The sequence below is a fragment of the Maniola hyperantus genome, chromosome 2 (genome assembly GCF_902806685.2).
Source record: "Maniola hyperantus chromosome 2, iAphHyp1.2, whole genome shotgun sequence".
Lineage (NCBI taxonomy): Eukaryota > Metazoa > Arthropoda > Insecta > Lepidoptera > Nymphalidae > Maniola > Maniola hyperantus.
In genome coordinates, this window is record NC_048537.1 from 9,972,006 (window position 1) to 9,991,551 (window position 19,546).

Here is a 19,546-nt window from a genome sequence, read left to right on the forward strand (position 1 = left end):
TTATATTCACACGATGCGACGGGCTCAATGGTTTGCAATGATGGCTCAAAAATGTAATGATTGCATCGCTTATTTGCGTGCTAGTCATACTTGCGTTTTATTAGAAGGACGAAATACAATATTCTTATACTAATCAATATGACCAAAGAATATGAATTGTTTTAAATGTGTGAGTGACTTACTTATTTATGTAAAACGGGAAAACTTGCCAGCGGTTACTGTTCAGCTCCATTTAACAATATCTAACAACACCCATTGTTATTTTATATTTTTTTTTATTAAGAATATTAGCCATATGTTAAACAACTAATATTCCCTTTGCTAGGAGTAGGTACGACAATAGTGCTACGAGCGGGGTTTGAACCGTCGACCTTTTTCGGTTTTCAGTCCACTCCATTACCTGTTGAGCTATTGAGGCTCGAAACCTCGTTCGTCGAAGGCTCGTCACGGATATCATCTAGTCTATACTAATATATACTACTGAGTGCAAAATGGTTATATTTAATTTTCAAAATAATTAGAGATCCCTACGAAAGTTTTAATAAGCTACCCATGCGAAGCCGGGGCGGGTCGCTAGTCATAAATAAAGTAATAAGCTAAGCTCAAGAGTGTTAGTTAGTTACAATAATTGAAATAAAAACACAATCTGCGTTTTCAGATCCTAAAAGAGATAGCACAGCACAAGATCAAAATCTACGACTTTCCCGAGAGCACGGGGGAAGAAGGCGATGGCGCGGAGACCACTAGAGCCTTAAGAGGACGGGTGCCCTTCGCCGTAGTAGGCGCTAACACGGTCATCGAGCAAGATGGCCGCCGGATTCGGGGCCGCAAGTATCCCTGGGGAATCGCTGAAGGTAAGCTATCAATACGCAGCTAAAGCTATTACAAAACTCCACGTAGACAAAGCCGCGATTACACCTTAAAATTTGACTCACGTAAGTAGCTTATGTGGTTAACTTACGATAAATTTATTAATATAAACACTCGTATAAGTAGTTTATAGTATAGACTGTCAACTTACGTAAGGTGATAAATTTACTTACGTGAGTAAAACTTAGCAGTGTAATCGCGACCATAATATTTTTTTTCATCATATTTTGTAAGTTTTTTTTTCATCTGACATATTTTGTAATTTAGTTTGTAATGATGGGGCCCCAAGTGGGCCAGATATGTGCATACTTAAACCGAAAATAATTAATTATTCATGCGGATTGAATTTGGATCAATTTGCTTAGTTCCAGTTGCGTACTTCATGCATTTTTGCCACTTGATTTGAATAATTTAGTGCAGTTATAAGCCAACTGGCTTTTTTTGCATAAGATTTTGCTAGCTGAATTTCTGTAGCGAAGTTTCATAATATTACTTTCTTTGAATGCTATCTAATACCACCAGTTTCACTACCAGTTTACAACTAGTTAAAATAAAATGTAACAAACTTGACTGCTGGAAAAAATATGCCAAGAGTTAAAGATTTTTAATAATGAGTTTATATAAATGTATTTTTAAAATGTATATTTTGTTTATAACTTATAACATGCATAAGTCGAAATTAATTTGTTCTGAACCCTCTATCCAACAGCCTACAGTCATCTAGAGTTCAGAGTTTTGCCTACCCACTTTCGTTTAAGGCACTTATTCCACCACTGTCGAGAAAGCGACTAGGTATTGACTATTTTCTCGCTCAAGAAACGTATAATCGATGTATGATTCCGTGTCAAAAAATGAGATAAATATGTTAACAGTTGACTGTGCACACTGACGGCGAGGACTCTCTCTCCATTAGTTTGTCCCAGCGATGCGAGTAATCGCCCGTTGCACTCGCACACTGGCCAGTCCAGCGACAAAACTATCCCAACTACGCACTTGCTTGTCGTAGCTCGCCAACTCGTTTCTAGCTTTTAGCTCATCTCGTTAGTCGCTAATCGTCGGCGTTCGGACAAGTATCTAAACTTGATTAATCAAAGAGATACCTCAAATAGCAGTGTGGTTAATATAAGATCTTATATTTCACCAACATAGAATTTGAGCATCGAAACACTTCAGAGTTTAAATAAAATGGATCCTAAGAGCCTTGTTTTAAATCTCAAGTTCGTCCATACATCTAATGCCAACGATAACCTTGCGAAATTAAAATCGATGGTGCTGAATTCAGTGCGTACATGAAGGATTTTTCTAGGTTCAGTTTATTCTGACGTTATTGAGTTTTAATGCTCGAATGCTATCAACGTTTCTGAGATGTAAAATTTCGTACTAAGCACACTTTATTTATTTTGATTCCAGTGGTAAGTACGACACATTTGTGTGCGTAGAGATCTAAGCCATCATAGATGTATTTCAGTGGAAGCGAAACGCAGAATTCAAGACCATTGGTTTTGGGATCGCCGCCTAAGTGGCTTGACTTTAAAGATAAACTTTAACATAATGTTTATTAATTCCAGTTGAGAACTTAGAACACTGCGATTTCTTGGCGCTCCGCAACATGGTGATCAGAACACACCTGCAGGACCTGAAGGACGTGACCAGCTCTGTGCATTACGAAAACTACCGATGCCGCAAGCTCGCAGGACTCTCGCACGACGGAAAACCACACAGAATTAACTCTAACAAGTATGTCATCATAATTATTTATTGTTTCAGTTTTCCCTTCTAGTTGATTAGAATATTTGACCATAAATCGTTTTCCTGTGTACATAGTAAGTATAATAAATTGTAAATCTTTTTAAAATAAATTAAAGTTCATTCCGTTTGCTATACTCTATCCAAGGAAAGAAGTTAGTAGGTATAGGTCTCTATCTGTTACGTAATCCCATACAAATGACAGAGACGAACATCTCAGGGACCGTTAACCATTTTGAGTCACTAAACAATCATAAATGAAACTTAGTTTTTGAGTTGAATTTCAAATGTTTTTTGAAAACATTTTCGAATATTTTTTGAAAACATTTTTGTGATTGGTTGGTGCCTCAAAATGGCTAACGCCCACTGAGATTTTCCTCTCTGTCATTTGTGTGGTATTACGTAACAGAGATACCTCTATACTAACTTCTTTCCGTCGATAGTGTATAATCCTTCCCAATAAATAGCATAATCAGGAATGAGATTTAAAGATTTTTTAAAAAGGTCAAATATTCTATAATATCATTTTTCCTTTTAACTTCTTTGTTATTGTTCCTTAAAGTTAATGTTAAAAAAATATTAATACTATATTCTGCCAGTTCGCTATCAAATAGATGTTTGATTTTGACATTAAAGGCATGGACTAACAACCTAAGTAGACGGGGTTGGTATGAATAAAATAATAACTTTGATGTATTTATAAGACTGCCGTCACCGTTGAGAGGTGACCAGACTTCTTATTTATATATTAAAAAATTATTACCTTCCTAATGATCTAACTTTATTACACTAGCGGCACGCTATGATGGCCGGTTTGACACATTACAATAGTGATGTGGAATGTCAATTTATTCTCGAACAAAAAACAATTAAGTTTTGTTTTTGTACCTGATTAAATAGGTTTAATAAAACAAAAATGTATATGTTTATTTAATTTATTTGAACGAACTGAATATTTGAACGAAAATGAATATACATACTTTATATGCACACAAGAAACATATGAATACAAAAGATACCGAAAAAGGTGCCACAAAAGGCCATAATTAATCAGATTCGTCCATACTACTATTTTCACTGTCGTCACTGCTATCATCACATACATTAATAATTATATGTTCGTTTTCTATAATATTATCTATTTTCACATCTCTTTCATAATCTTCCCTTATTAATTTAACAGTTCTATTCACAACCTTTTCCCAGTCTCCTTTAGTCACATGTTCACAAGCTTCTTCTAATAATTTTAGCATTTTTTTTGTGGTAAATGGGGGTTCTGTATTGTGTCTTGCAGCATATCCCTTAATTTGAGCCCACACCAACTCAATCGCATTATACTCACAATGGTAAGGCGGTAACCGTATAACTCTGTGCCCATGTTCTAATGCTATTTCGTCAATGACGTATCGGATCTTGGTTGGTTTGTTTTCTTTTAAAAGACGTACTAATTCCGCTTTTAACATATTCATGTTTGCATCTACGCCATTTTTACGAAGCCATGCGACGATATCAGCTTTCTTTTGGGATTGGGCAGGTGGCTTGTCAATTTGCATCGAGTGGTATGGGGCGTTGTCCATAATTATAATAGATGGTTCAGGGAGGCTACACAACATTGAGGTAAACCATTCAGTAAACTTTTCTCCATTCATGTCTTCATGATAGTCTCCAGTGGTTTTTGACGCAAAAGCCATGAGAGAACCTTCGACAAACCCGTTGATGGTTCCGGCGTGACAAATTATAAGTCGCGATCCTTTTCCTACAGGAACTTTGGAAGTAGATGCTGCTGTGTCATCGTTCCAAGAACGGCCTACAGTATGGTTAGCATTAAGCCATGTTTCATCCAAGAACACAACATTTTGCCAATTTTTGATTTCTTTCACTTGCCGTAAAAAAGTATACCTTGCCATCGCTATATCAAATCTTTCCATCAATATTTTGCGTTTGTTACATTTTTTGTATCGAAATCCAATGGTCTTCAAAATCTTCGTTAAAGAACTTTCCCCACCGAAGAATAATCCAGCTTCCTTCAGTGAATGCACCAACTTTTTTCTTGTTGGATACTCCTTCTGTAAATAGTAGCCGTAAACATGTCTTCGGATAGCATCGGCATCAAAGCTATCGATGCCTACGACTGGTTTTGCTCGTTTTCTCTTTTTTGGTGTGTGAAGTTTATTTTCTTCTGTGCCAGTCTCGCCATATTTTTTTTTAGTTATCCGTCTAACAGTTCGTTGTCCAATATTAAGCGCATCAGCTACGCGTTCAACCACTGACGTTATAGGTAAAATTGGCCCTCCATTTTGAGCTTCACGATCGAAATAGTTACGAAGGCGTATTAGGAACTCACGTGTCTGACTATTTAGAACAGTTCTCTGCGTACGTTCGGTCATATCGACGAAATCCACAACAAAGGGCTTGAACAGAGTCCAAATTAACGAGCAAGGGTCAACAGTAATGCAGTATCAATATTTGAAATCCAAAGCCAGGTCAAAACTATATCACAATCGCATTGCACTGACAGTTTATACTTTTCGAAGCAACGTCAATTCGAAACTGCTTTGTTTTGCATTGAGCATTGACGCGAGTTTGCCGGAGGTAGTAGTTGTGCTAGCCAGCGATCCTATGTGACGATCGTATTAGATTCCATTTTTAAAAATTTATTGATATTTTTTTGCGATTTCAGAGGTTTGTCCACATAGTGAAAATTGTTCATATTCACAAGTACATTCACCCCTTAAATGGTGCAAACTGATTTTTCTACACTTGTATACATTTAAGAAATCAATTTAATAAATAAATTTTGAGTCCTAAACCTAAAACTACATTCGATAAAATTTATGAATCTCTGCACATCACTATCGTCAATAAAGTAATACAATTATTTCCTTCAAAGTCGTTATCAATTAATACGGAACTTCATGAGCGGACAAACGTCAAACCGGCCATCATAGCGTGCCGCTAGTTTAATGAAACTAATATTAGAATTGAATTAATACTAATAATGTTTAAAATATTCATTGCTGCATGTCTGGTCACCTTTAACTCGATGGAATACGTTGTTGATCTCTCGCTAATAGGTTAACGAAGTTTAATTTTGTTTCTCTATTTTAGCGCTCTAGTTACATATTACATTCTCTATTACTCGAATGTTCTGTGCTTGGGCATGCAGAAATGAATCCATGTCTGTTGTGGATTATTTTAAATATTCACCAGTGATACATAATACTCCTGAATAATAAACAATTACTTCCTAAGGGCTTTTGTGCACTCATTCATATTCGATTTGCATTTGTTTTCGTAAACATACAATTCGAAATGGCCTTCATACAAAATGTATGTAGGTTGTAGGTACACTTGTGCACTCATTTGATTCATGTTTTTACGAATCCGTCATAATAAGAATCAAATGAGTGAACAAGTGCACGTAAATTCTTTACGACGGCTACTTCGAGTCATATTTTTACGAAAACGAATCGAATATAAATGAGTGCACAAATGCTCTAACGGATATGAAAAAGTAATGCGAGGATCTTAAGCACACAATACCACTTGGCGCAGAGTTTGAATTTTTAAAATATCCATGAGTAAACGTCATTAATCATAATAACTTTGCGTTTCATGCGCTTACGCAGTGGCATTAATAACAATTTATCGCACATTATTTACATTTTGCGTTTGCGAAGATGCTAATTTGCGTGTGTCACAATCATGCACTGATGTTATTGTTCGTGCAATACAATCGATTCAAACGGCGTCGAACTCATTTTCATTACACGAAGTTAAGTCGCACATAAAATCGATTACACTTGCAAAAAACATGACCCTTATTCTCCTGAGTTCACATTTGCATATAATTTTGTTTATCCACATTATATCCATACTAATGTTATATGTAAATGCGAAAGTGTGTATGTCTGTCTGTTAGCTTTTCACGATTCCGTTTAACCGATTTTAACAAATGATTTTAGGCTTATTTCGTGGTTTAACGACACATTATAATGTAAATAAAGTCCCGTCCCGTCATGACCACGACTCATGCAACTGGGTCGTAATATCGATAATTCAAAATCATCAAATTAATCGTGGTTATTTACATTATAATAATTTTAATAAGGTACAGATAACTTACATCCCGGGGACAGACATAGGCTAGATTTTATACATAAAAGGTGACTGACTGACTGACTGATCTATCAAAGCACCGCTGAAACTACTTGGAAATTTGGCATGCACATAGCTATTATGACGTAGGCATCTGCTAAGAAGGAATTTTCAAAAATTCAACCCCTAAGGGATTAAAATATTGGTTTGAAATTTATGTAGTCCACGCGGACGAAATCGCGAGCACAAGCTAGTTTTAAATAAACCTAAATCTATGTGGATAACGTATCGGGCAGCATTTATTTTAATGCAAATAGCTTGCATCCTGCATCTGTGTCCGGGATACCAGCTATATTTTTATCCCGGAATATCGAAGAGTTACCTTGGGATTTTAAAAATTTGAATCCACGCTGACGAAGTGGCGGGTATCATTTAATACATATGCATAATATAATTTTGTTTGTCCACGTTAAATCCATACTAATATTATAAATGTGTCTGTTGGTATAGAGATAGCTTGCATACTTTTTATCCCAGAAAATCAAGTAGTACTTACGGGATTTTTAAATATCTAAATCCACGCGGACGAAGTCGTGGGCATCATCTAGTATTTCAATGTATCGGACGCACCTAGTTCATCTCTCGTATACGTGCCGGTTGCTAATGCCACTGTAGCGTGTGTGACGGCCACGTGTTGCGCTAACAACAGTTGTGTTGGTGTTCAGTTTCTGCCCGCAAGGACTGATGAACAGTTTCATGACCGTGTGGTAAGTTCCATTGCACACAGACACCTCGTTGTGTGCGTTTATTCATTTGCTACATTATTCATTACTGCACGGGTTTTGAATCGCAATTAGAAAGTAGTGCAACTTATCTCTTATAGTTAGTACTGTTGAATTTCACATACTGTTTATCTGTTATTGCATTGAGTAGTGTATTGACTTTCACCGCTTTATGGATTGCAGTAAGCCCACAATTTTGCATCTTGTTGTTTTAGTAGAAAGGGGTAAAATGTAATTAATGTACAGTGTAAAACTATAGTTAAAATTGTAATAATTATAGTGTCTGCAAAATTATTACGCACAAAAAATAATGTAAATTGTATACGAACAAATTACCTTTATTTTTCATAATAATTTTTTCTTGGTATAATATGGTGTTGATAATTTATTATGAGTGATCGTTTTAAATTATAGCTATTATAAACTTTTTTAAGATATAATCCTCCTCAAAATAATACATAGCTTGTGAACTATATTTTCATGTATTCGAATACGTACGGCATATTTTACCCATCTATCCGCCAGTAAGTAAATTTTTAACTCTCCAAATTAAGAAAATTTATATTTCGAACCATTCGCTGCATGAGAATCTTGGATGCATGGATGTTTTTAAATCGAAATCTGTTTTTAACTCTAAAATTGTGGTACATTACCTAATCATAAAACAAGTCCAATCTGAACCCGAGGCATATGATTGCGCAGTGTACAAAAATCGGCTAAGTGCGAGTCGGACTCCCACACGAAGGGTTCCGTACCATCGTAGGTTCAATAACACTTTTTTTAAAATTTTCATGGCGGCCATATTGAATGTTTTATTATTTGTTGTTTGAAATACACATTCTATGAAAATTTTAACTCTACCTAATACGGTTCACGAGACACAGCCCACTGACAGACAGACGGGTGGACGGACAGCGGAGGAATATTCCCGCTGGCACCCTTCGTGTATGAAACCCTGACAAAATCTTAGTCAGGGTTTGTGTCCTTGGCTGTACTTGCGCAGACCGCCAACTTCAAATTGGGTTGCTTGTTTTACGATCACTATAATTGAAAAATCCGCTATTAAAAACTACATAAATTGAGTTGAGAATTAATATGTTATTATGTTGTTCTCAGGAATCCATTGGCACAAATGGAGGAAGAGAAGAGAGAACACGATACTAAAATGAAAAAGATGGAAGTCGAAATGGAACAGGTATGTCGTTTAGGTCATAGTCCTACTACCTCCACCTCTAAAGACGCGTCGACACCAAATCATCGTCGTCGTGTCGTTTTGAATAAAATTACATATTATGTATGTTTTCGTCAGTATAGACGTCTTTACAAAAGATTCAATATTTTTCCGTGATATGAATCTTTCTCCTCAAGACGCTAATTTTGCTGGTGTGGACGCGGTTTAAAACTAACGTGTAGGCGGCACAGAATTCTAAATAAGCTAATAGAAATGGTATCTGCTGAGACAACGTGTGGCTGATTTTCAGCAACTCATTCAGAAAGAATTCGGTGATAAAAATTAAATACAAAATGGTGGTCCCCTTTTCGAATTTGGACAACAGTTTCCTCTTTTCTGATCACAAGGAATCCCAGAATCTAAATTGAAATTTCAAAATCGATATGATTTTGAAACAAATCGGTCCAATAACAAAATAAAATGGCATTCCCCTTTTCTAATTTAGGCGGTGAAGTGTGAAGGGAATTCAGACAGTGAGGGAATAGAGAGTATCAACTAGTAGTTGTATCTCGAAGTTATGTATGTCTATGAGAGTGAGAGACTAGTACATTTCCCCGGCGGCGGTGGCTGTGACAGTAACTTTTATTGAAAGGAAGCTTCGCTTCAAAAATGGGTGCGTGTGTCGGTTGCTTACTTGCGGGAGAAACTTCTTATTTTATATTTATAGCACCCTCGTTATGAATACTTAATAAGCCTTTTTTGATCACCGGAACCTTGATATCTATTTTGATAGAACTCTATTCTCACCTCCATGCGGATAACTTTTCTAAGCAGATAAAGAAGTTTCACTTCATCGATAATAATAAGATATTTCTAGTGCTTAGCATCTAGAACAATGTAAATCAAACTGTTTAATTAAAATATCGCATTTTGTATATAAAATATACTATCATGCTGTGCAACGGCCACCTTTCTCTTAGGGGGGAGGAATGTAATATTAGATCCACCACGCTGTTCTAATGCGGGTTGGCAAGCTTCACCACTTCTATATGTCTTGTTCTGAATTCTGTGGTAGGTGATAAAGCTAAACAACAGCCACATAACGCTCAACAGACGCATGACGCATGGTTGCAGGTGTTCGACATGAAGGTGCGCGAAAAGCGCGCCAAACTGAAGGAGTCGGAGGCGGAGCTGGCGCGGCGGCACGAGGCCACGCGGCGCGCGCTCGAAGCGCAGGCGCGCGAGCTGGAGGAGCGCCAGCGCGCACTGCTCGCCGAGCAGGCCGCCTGGGAGCGCGAGACCGGCCTGTCACTCGACGACCTCCGCCGGCGCTCGCTTGAGGCCAACAGCAAGGAGTAAGTACACAGCACAGTCGCAGGTGTTCCACATGAAGGACGAGCTGAAGGAGTCTGAGGCGAAGGTGCGGCAGCACGAGGATATGCCCATTCTTCGAGATTTACGTGTTTGGCCTTCCGAAAATCCTATGCTGTCAGAGAAACGTGTAATTTCTGAAGAAGTGTCACATTTCAAGAGTTGGTATTTTGGCACATGTTTGAGATAGCTACAATCATTGTTCTGAGATATTGTAGGTAATATAATGTAGTTGAATAATAATTTAAAAAACAATGATATTCATTTGGTATTTTTCGGTCTTATTAGGGAAATTTAAAAAATGGGGTAGTTTTTGTTTTAATTTTTGAGTTAATTTATTTTAAATTGTTTCATTTGATTTTGGATAGATTTATTCTTTGAATTTATAAACTATGATAACAGCTAGTAAATAAAAACGATAAAATGCAAAAAAAAACTAAAAAAATAAAAATAGTACAGCAAGTTATTAGGCATCTCTAACAAAATAAAACAATATTGTAATAAAACTATATGGATCAAACCTCTAGTTTAAAGTTATTAATATAATTTTGTGCAAATATTCAAGAAATGCCGGGCGGTCGGGTCACTTCGCCCTGGGGCGCATTGTGTAAAAAAATAGTAGAACTTGCAGATATTCTGTGAAACCTAGCACTGCAGTACCTAGTATGGGTCTTGTATTAAGAAATAGCTATGTAAATTCTATTGATACTGATTAAAATTATAATTTATATTATTATCATATCCTCAGATGGAACCTCTCCTGCTTAACCTGTTATCATATAGGGTTCTAACAATTTGATTTACTTTCAGAATGGTCGATGGCAAAGAAAAGAAGGATAAGAAAAAGAAAGGTTTGTTCTAAACTCGCGTTTATTCGCGTCGGCTTCGCACCCACCGTAACTGTTGCGTGACTAACATCGAGTTGAATGTCTACATGCTTCTCTCAGGAAACGTCCGGGAGAACCTTTTTACTAACTATATTTAGGCCCTGTATAAACCATCCACAAGGGTTCTTGACACGAGAAAAAAAACACCAAAACTATGTAAATGATGTGTTTAAGAAATCTTTATTAAAAAACCGTATTTGAACATTAAAATAATTATATTTCTCGCGTTTTAATTCAAATTTTACTCTTTGATAAGGAATTTATTATGCGGGCCTAAGTTATCGACAATTCTGTAGCAATTTCAAATTGTACCAGTGAAACCACTGCAGCGGAGCATGTATTGTGCTTCCACATAAAATGGCTATAACCATCTTTCTGTATAATTTTATACAGGTTTTAATGAGATTTTATTTACATTTTCAAGGTATGTACCCGATATATCGTAGTTTTTTGAAGAAACGTACCTTATAAATTAAAATAAGCAATACCATGGCCATACTGTTGAGATTACACGAGATTGGTGTTTTTTTTATATAACTTATTTAATTGTAGTGCCATTTCAATCTTCGATGTCGCTATTTTGGTGTGTAATAAGTTGATAACTAATAAAGGTGTTCTTTGTTGTCGTTTATTAACTTTCCTATGTTTTGTACATTAACATGGGTTTCAGTCTGTGTTACTTTTTGTAAAATATAGACTTCTATTATTATTATTTTTAATTTTATTCTAAAACTTTCTGTAGCTGACTAATTAAAAAAACAATATCTTATGCATTTGTTGTACATAATTTATGTCTTGAATTGTGAAATCATTTTGTGGGAGATCTTAGTATAAGTAATATTTTCGACCATAAGCATAACTAGGATTAGTTATTATCGATTACTCTGAAAATCTGATGAAGACTTTTCCATGGCGTATTCCTTAAAAGCCTCGTAGATGGCGCTGTTTATAACTTTGCAAAGAAATCGTAGTTTTTCTTAAATTCGACTTTAGTGTCATAGTTTGTTTGATGAAAGCTCACAGTGATTATTTAGCGTTCTTAGAAACATGGACTGCGGAAAATGTCACTTGTTTTTAGAATCTCACCTGGTTTTGATACAAGATATACTGTGTACACTCTATAAAGCGAAATTGAAGGGACCTGGCATTTTATTGCGTTATAAAGAGTTTTCGTTAAACGGAAAGTAAGAGCAAACAATGTATGTAATTTTATTAATAAGTGGTTAGCAATACAACGACAGTAGTACAGTAAGTAAATACGTGCTAGGCAATTACAACAAACAAATGAATACATTTCTAAAAATTCCATAGTGCGTACGAAATATTTTCGACTCTACATCAGTATGATGTTTAAGGTCAGTGAAATTAATGTTTATTATGGTCTAAATAATGTCGTATTTTTTCGCTATATAGAGGTTGCTACCATATTATGTAGATTTCAATGTAATGGTAACAATGCAGACCAAACAAACCTTAGCAATTTCTACGCTTTAAGAGATTTTTCGTTAAATTGAAGTGCGCAATATAGAGTTTACACTGTATTTATTACTATACTAGATGATACCCGCGACTTCGTTCGTTCCCGTGGGAACTCTTTAATTAATTGTTCGGAATAAAAAGTAGCATCCTTTTCCTATCATCTTGGAAGAGGATGAACGGCGCCATCTATGAGGCTTTTAAGGAACATGCCCCGGAAAGTTCCTCACTGGTGTTCGTTCCCCAAAATCTGGATAAAAAGGACTGCATTTGCTGCTAATTGCCAATATTCATTTTGATTGTGAAATTAACCATCAAATAATAATTTAATGAATGAATTAATTAATAATATGGGGCAGCCATACTCCTAAACTAGTTACGGCTATGGTTTTGATCAGTGGCGTTCATAGGACGATATGTAAAAGAAATGAACTTGATTAATAATTTGAGACAACTGTGCATATTGACTTTTATGCAGTGCAATGCACGCCACTGGCCTTTAAAACTTAATCAGTTATAAGAACTCTGTTGTATTGTAGATTTTTATTTTTTAATTCCTAAAGCTGAAGTGTTCATTAGCAATAAAATTTTAAGCTGTCGCAATGTCAATGTCGATTATATATAATACGCGTAGTACGCGACAAGTCGAGATAGCAATTGTGCAGGGAACACCCTGCACAGCCCCCGTGTTAACCCGGTGCGGACGAGCGCGGGTAACGTGCGGGTGTGCGGGGCGTCTCACTGCCTCATACCTCGATTGCCATGTCAACCTGCCGCGTACTACACAATTTACACACACAATTGACTTTACACAATGCAAGCGACGGACGGGCAATCCACTTGCCGCCGGAAGTGACTTCAGCAAGTTGTATTGCTCGTGGACACTTTCCCTAAATGATTTTTTGTATAAGATTTACTCGCCTTTCATCATAACATCTTATATTGTGTTGAATGTTTGCATTATTACAAATTTCAGATTGGTCATTTAAGAATGTCACATCGGGAATAAGTATATAAACGTAAGTGGGACATCATAATAATAATAATATATTTATCTAATTTGATATTGTAGTAGACCAATGATTGTAATCGCACTGGAGCAACGATAACAAAAGACTAAAAAGTGTTATTTTTAAATTCTAACAAACATTCGATGGAACAAAAATCGCTGTACAGCTTTATACAGCGTAAAGCCGTAAACCCTGAACTCTGCAGCTTCTAGACGTATCTAGGGTTAGCGCAAAGTGAGCAGCAAAATACTCGAGCAGTTTTCATTAATAAATCAATAATGAACTAAATGAAAACTATAATAGAGTTCAAAAGAGCGTGCAATAGATAATTCCTTGTGGATTTATTTTATTTATTTCCTTAGGCGTTTTCAGTGCAAAACGCGCGTAGAGTATTGCGCTTCGTACAGATCCTTCAAAGGGTTGCCATTTAAGCAATCATACACACAATTAAACACTTGTTCAAAGTAAAAATAAAAACAGTTTTAAACAAGGTTTTTTAATCCTGTTTCAAACAGATTTTTTTATTTAAAAACAAGTTTTATCCAACTATTACAAATTATATTACGTACATTACAATCCTACAGTGATATTGCCATCGCACGCTGTGAGATTTAGATTTATTTCGTAAACTGCAGCGTTCAGTGACGCGTATAGAGCTTGTACAGTGTACAGTATATAAATCATTAGTATGTTATTTTGATTGTATATTTACGTATAAGAATTATTCCATGACAAAGCATTTATTTTGATAAGTGAGGCCTAATTTTGTATGTTTTTCAAAGCAATCTTTACATGCATTTTGTAAAATTTTCTCTGCTAATGAAGTAATAGAAATAGTGGCTATGAATAAAGCACAATAATTTTCTTATGGCGTCGCCACATACATCGATTAATCGCGTAGATTTCGTGACGAAATTCATCGCACCGCATTCTTGCGATAATCATAACGTCCAGGAAGTTGCCAAAGTAGCATGTAAAACAAACTGCAACGGTCGCCTAATTACAAAGATGAAGCAGACATGCTCCTTTTTGTCATGAGATTTCGAGATTTTCCGTAAAAAAATGTGCGATTGCAATAATATCATATAATATTATGCTATGATATTAAGACCGAAAGACCACGTTAATACTGTTTAATAAGCAACATTCACTTAAGTTGCTTATCACAACATTCGGGCTACGGATTTCAGGTTCAAGAGAGGCAAGGTCCGAAAAATTCATAAACAGTTGTAGCGAGTGCTTATAATATTATAATAATATAGTGTTTGTGTTTATAAATGCTTTATAAATTTTTTCGGATAAACAAACTAAAACAAAAAGTAGCACGTGTGCTTCAGGTTTTGACATTTTCGTAGTAGAAACTCGCTAATGCCGAGGTTTTTGCAAAAGAAATGATTGAATTCGGCTGTCGAAGCGATTCAGCTCAAAATGTGTGGAGTATATTGTATTTGGTAGGCACTTTTCGTCTTTATCGATAATGTGGTATTGGTAGCATTTTATTAATAAATGCTAGACTTTAAGTTGAAATTTTAATGATACTAGATGTTTACGCATTGTAGTTGTACGAGGTAATAGGTTTCAAAATTATGCAGAGTTGTCTTGATGGCTACATTGTACAAATTATTTTTGGATAAATGAAATGCATCCTTAATATTGGAAGTAAATTTAAACTATCGTGTAAAGTAAGTTTAAACTATCGTGAGTGATATTAATTATAAATATGAGGGCTAAACTCAGCTGCCCTCCGAGCGTGTCTTGCCCGAGCGGCACGCAGTCTCCTTGGTGCCGCGTCGCGGGCAGAGGCTCATTGAAGGACCCGGAGGGGTTCAAAACTAGTCAGGCATACTGCGACAGTATAGTATAGGTAATAACATACCATCTTTACTGTGGTAGGAGTAACAGCAGTCATACATTTTTTATAAACTAGCTGATACCCGCGACTTCGTCCGCGTGGATTTAGGTTTTTAAAAATTCGTTGTTCCGTTGCGACGTGATTTATGGACAAATCAACAAAGTAACAAACAAACACACTTTCGCATTTATAATATGGGTACTGATTAATTTATGAAGGTGGTGATAGAAAAAAAACATGAAGAATTCTGGCAGTGCTGGTTGTAACTTAAAAAAGTCTGATGCTGCCTATTCTATACGATATGAGCCTGACCTGAATTTGTATGAAGTAACTATCGTGACGACTCTGGTCAAACGAGAGTTAGATATTTTTTACTTCTTTATAAAATTATGATGTTTTAATAGTTCAGCTTATTCGGTGCAATCGGATATCTGACCGAGTTGTGACTTGCGGGCTGCGACACGGCGTTCGATGTATACTTCGGTATATGTGCTTAGTGATATTAATATGCTCATAGTTCAGGTGTGAGATAGGACACTAGGATCTAGCTAGGTGTTAGTTCTTTAGTTCTTTATAATATCGTAAGGGAGCGAGGGAGCGGCACTGCTCAACAGATAACGACGATGGTTTTTCTATTCATTGTTTATTCGTAGATTGTAAATTGGACTTCTATCCTGTTATAAATAAATAAACTTTATTATGTTACTCTGTATAACTCACGTAAAATAGCGTATCTTATTATATTGCCTAGATGTACTACGATTTTCTGTAAATATTTCTTTAGTCACATCTCTTAATACGAGTACCTATATATTATCAAGTTCAAGTTGGAACTGATAACTACTCTTATTTTATAATGAAATGCATAATCTTTATTTAATCGATATGCCATGGTTATTTGTATAATTTCCCTACACTACAGTATTGACTTCCTTGTTAAAATTAGGTATCTTTAGTAATAAGTATACTGCTTAATTTTGTATTTTGTGTAGGGTAGGACCCAATTTACCATAACGATCTTTTGCTTAGTCACTGAGGATGTGATTGTTTGTTGGAGGGCAAAGTTGAGACGCTGTAATATATTGTACCTTTGAATAAAAATATAAATAAATACGTAATATATAGGAAATTTACGCATTTTTACTTCTTAGTTACCTGTTTCGTAGTTTTAGTACCTACCTATAGTAGAAACAAGTGAAAAAACTGGAACTAATTGCGACCAAAATGGTTTTTGTTGTAAATGGTAGGTACTAAGCATACTGTTACTTTTACTTTAAATCTACATTCGTATTTTTTGTTTCGGTCTTACCTACAGCTGTTTATAATAAGAATTATTTTAAAGCGATGCTTTTTATCGCACGTCATGGGAAGTGGGCTCGAATGTCTGGGAGTATAGATCTGGGAGAAAATATGAGAAAATCGTCGGCCGCGTCGCCGTCATTGACACCGCCGCCGATAAGGGATGATTTATGCTAGACCGTGCCGGGCCCGAGCCGTGCCGCGTGTGATGCACCAGATTGGAAATTTGTGAGGTCACATCGGACCGTGCCGTGTCCGAGTCATCTGAGCCTCATCTACTGTGTTAAGTTTCTTCATACAAAATTGCAATCCACGGATTGCAATTTTGTATGAAGACTGCGCGTCGGACGTGCCTCGGACTTGGCCCGGCACGGTCTAGCATAAATCATCCCTAAAGGTGACTATTGTCGCACTCTCACAGTTCACCTCTGCTGATCATTGCGTAGTATGTTCTGGCCGACGACGCCACTGTCCTTAAGGACTTCCTAGACGGTCAAGCAAGTAGATTTTTGCTTGAGCTAAGCATTTTGACCGTTTACCAAGCTTATTTAATGCTTAGATCAAGCATTTACGTGCTTTACGGCGATTGATGCGATTTCATATCTTTGCTTGACGCGACGCGACGTTGAGACAGTGTTCGAGAAATGAGAAAATGCTGTTCGCTGGCTCAAGCTGCTTGACGGGCGTATCAAACTGCTTGATCAAGCAAAAGAAAACTACGTGCTTGATATCTAGCCGCTTGATCGTCTCTTAAGCCTTTTATAGACTTCGAGTTCCAACTCCCAACCACTAGGTACAGCATCGCTCTATTCCCTCACTCGGCACGGAACGAAACCGTGAACATTGTGAGTCTCGTTCATATTTTTCACGCAGAGTTCACGCCCGAATTGCAGGCAAAGTAATGCAGTCGCGATTCACGGACGAGTGTAAAGCCCGAAGTGTCTCCCTGATGTGTAAATGTGATCACAACACAGGAATAAGAAAACTACAAGTAAGTATTTCGTACGAATTTATTTGGTAATGTATTCGATCATGTACGTGCCACATACTACAGTAGGTACCATCTGTAATAAACATCTTTCATACTTTTATCCAAATATCGTAATTCCATCCATCCATGATAATACATTTATTCTTCACATCGATAGACAGTCCAAAAACCCACTTACAACCTCAAAATATACCGTTACAACATGACTACATACTATTTTTATTATAATAAATCTTTGGCAGCACTATGTAAAATATATTTCTAATTTATTTTAATGAAAATGCAACTTCGAATATATTTATAACAATCACAACAGTTTCTTGACGATGCATATTATTATTTTATTTATTCGATCTTAACAAATTAACGTACTTAATATTGATTTAATTGCGTAGGTACCTACGCGAAGACTAAAGATCGGCGACGTAACTTCTATTACGATTTTCGATTAACTACCTATACCTATTTACATTGGGGGTTTACTCCTTCAGGCTTAACGTACTATAGTAAGGCACCCCTTAGACTTTCCTCAAAACTTTTTACTAAATACTTATAATTAAACTGAGTATCTACAAGCATTAGCTGTGTTTTTTAGCCTAGCCTACAGGTACCTCTTTGCGCGCTATATATTTTGCAAGCCAATAAAATTATTTAATATATGTAGCGCTTGTGGAACTCTGTAGATACCAGGGGTGTAACGGATATCTGCACCCCGAATATTCGCATTAATTCAGACATCCGCATCCACAGATGTTAAAATATTGCCATTCGCACAACCCTGCAATGTACTATGCTGGTAAACTTTGTCTATAATGTTTGCTGTAGATTTTGCTACTCTAGTACCTAGGTATCTAGATCCATCCGAGTAGGCATCTAACTATATCTATTCAATTAAATACAAAATATTATGGGCCTCACAGACCAAATCATTGAAATCAGAACATATTGGGCCAAATCGATATTTTGCGTATTATGTACCTATATTTTTATACTTACCTAGTAGGTACGTTGCAGTATTCGGTCAATTTATCGATCGAGTTACATTAAGTAGGTACCTATCTATTTTGTTGTTTACCTATAAGTTACTTACACTGAATAAAACAGCAATTTTATTAAATGATTTTAAGCTTATTTCGTGGTTTAACGACATATTTCAATGTATTTGTCGACGTTTGAACCCAATTACACGGGTCGTGGTGACCACGGGACTTCCGTCGCGGTCGTGACCACGACCCGTGCAATTGTTAATCGTGGTACCTATGTACCTACCCGTTATCTACATTAAAATATAAGCAATTTCATCGTCTAGGAGGTGCCTAAGAGAAGAATGAAAATCCTATATTAAGTACAATTATTTCCCTTACCATCGATGTCTCTTTAATATACCTAAATAGTTAAGGCGAACACCACTTGATTCGTTCTATCTGTACAATCCGCATTTGCCTTGAGAAATTAAAAGAAATAACGGAACTGTCTAAATAAATCAAACGTTAATTTTAATATTGTGTATATGATTGGGGCGGGGCACAGTTTTACATTATAAATTAAAAATTATAAGGTACCTAAGTAAGGTAAATAAGTAAGATGAGTTTGAACGAGGTTCCTGGTGTAGGTAGGTACTCGTAGTGAACTGGATGCTAAGCTGGCCTATTGAATGTAATAAGTACTTAAATAGACTGCTAAACTGATATTGCTAAACCAATAGATTTAAAAAAAAAGAATATTAACCATGTTAAATGACTAATATTCCCCTTTTCCTCTCCAACTAAGCGTCAAGCTTGTGCTAGGAGTAGGTACGACAAAAGTGCAACGGGCGGGGCTTAAACCGTCGACCTTTCGGTTTTCAGTCCACTCCTCTACCCGTTGAGCTATTGAGGCTTAAAATGAGAATTCAATTGAAGTGGTCGTAATGGGTCACAATTATTATAATGCATCTAGGTACAACTTACTTATACCTACTTACTCGGTATGTAGGTAGGTAGGCTTCTCTCAA

The 19,546-nt window shown here is 36.3% G+C and overlaps 1 protein-coding gene across 5 annotated transcripts in view; it reads left to right on the top strand.

Annotated features, from left to right (window-relative positions):
* Positions 1-16,392, top strand: part of pnut (septin 7-like protein pnut) — a 59,050-nt gene extending 42,658 nt beyond the window's left edge. For all 5 annotated transcript variants that reach the window (XM_069506085.1, XM_069506088.1, XM_034981993.2 and 2 more), the window contains exons 6-11: positions 659-854; positions 2,439-2,607; positions 8,613-8,691; positions 9,802-10,022; positions 10,849-10,889; positions 13,378-16,392. In XM_069506085.1, the coding sequence (XP_069362186.1) occupies positions 659-854; positions 2,439-2,607; positions 8,613-8,691; positions 9,802-10,022; positions 10,849-10,889; positions 13,378-13,418 (747 nt within the window). In that variant the 3' untranslated portion in view covers positions 13,419-16,392. The remainder of the gene's footprint in view (positions 1-658; positions 855-2,438; positions 2,608-8,612; positions 8,692-9,801; positions 10,023-10,848; positions 10,890-13,377) is intronic.
* The last annotated feature ends 3,154 nt before the right edge of the window (positions 16,393-19,546 follow it).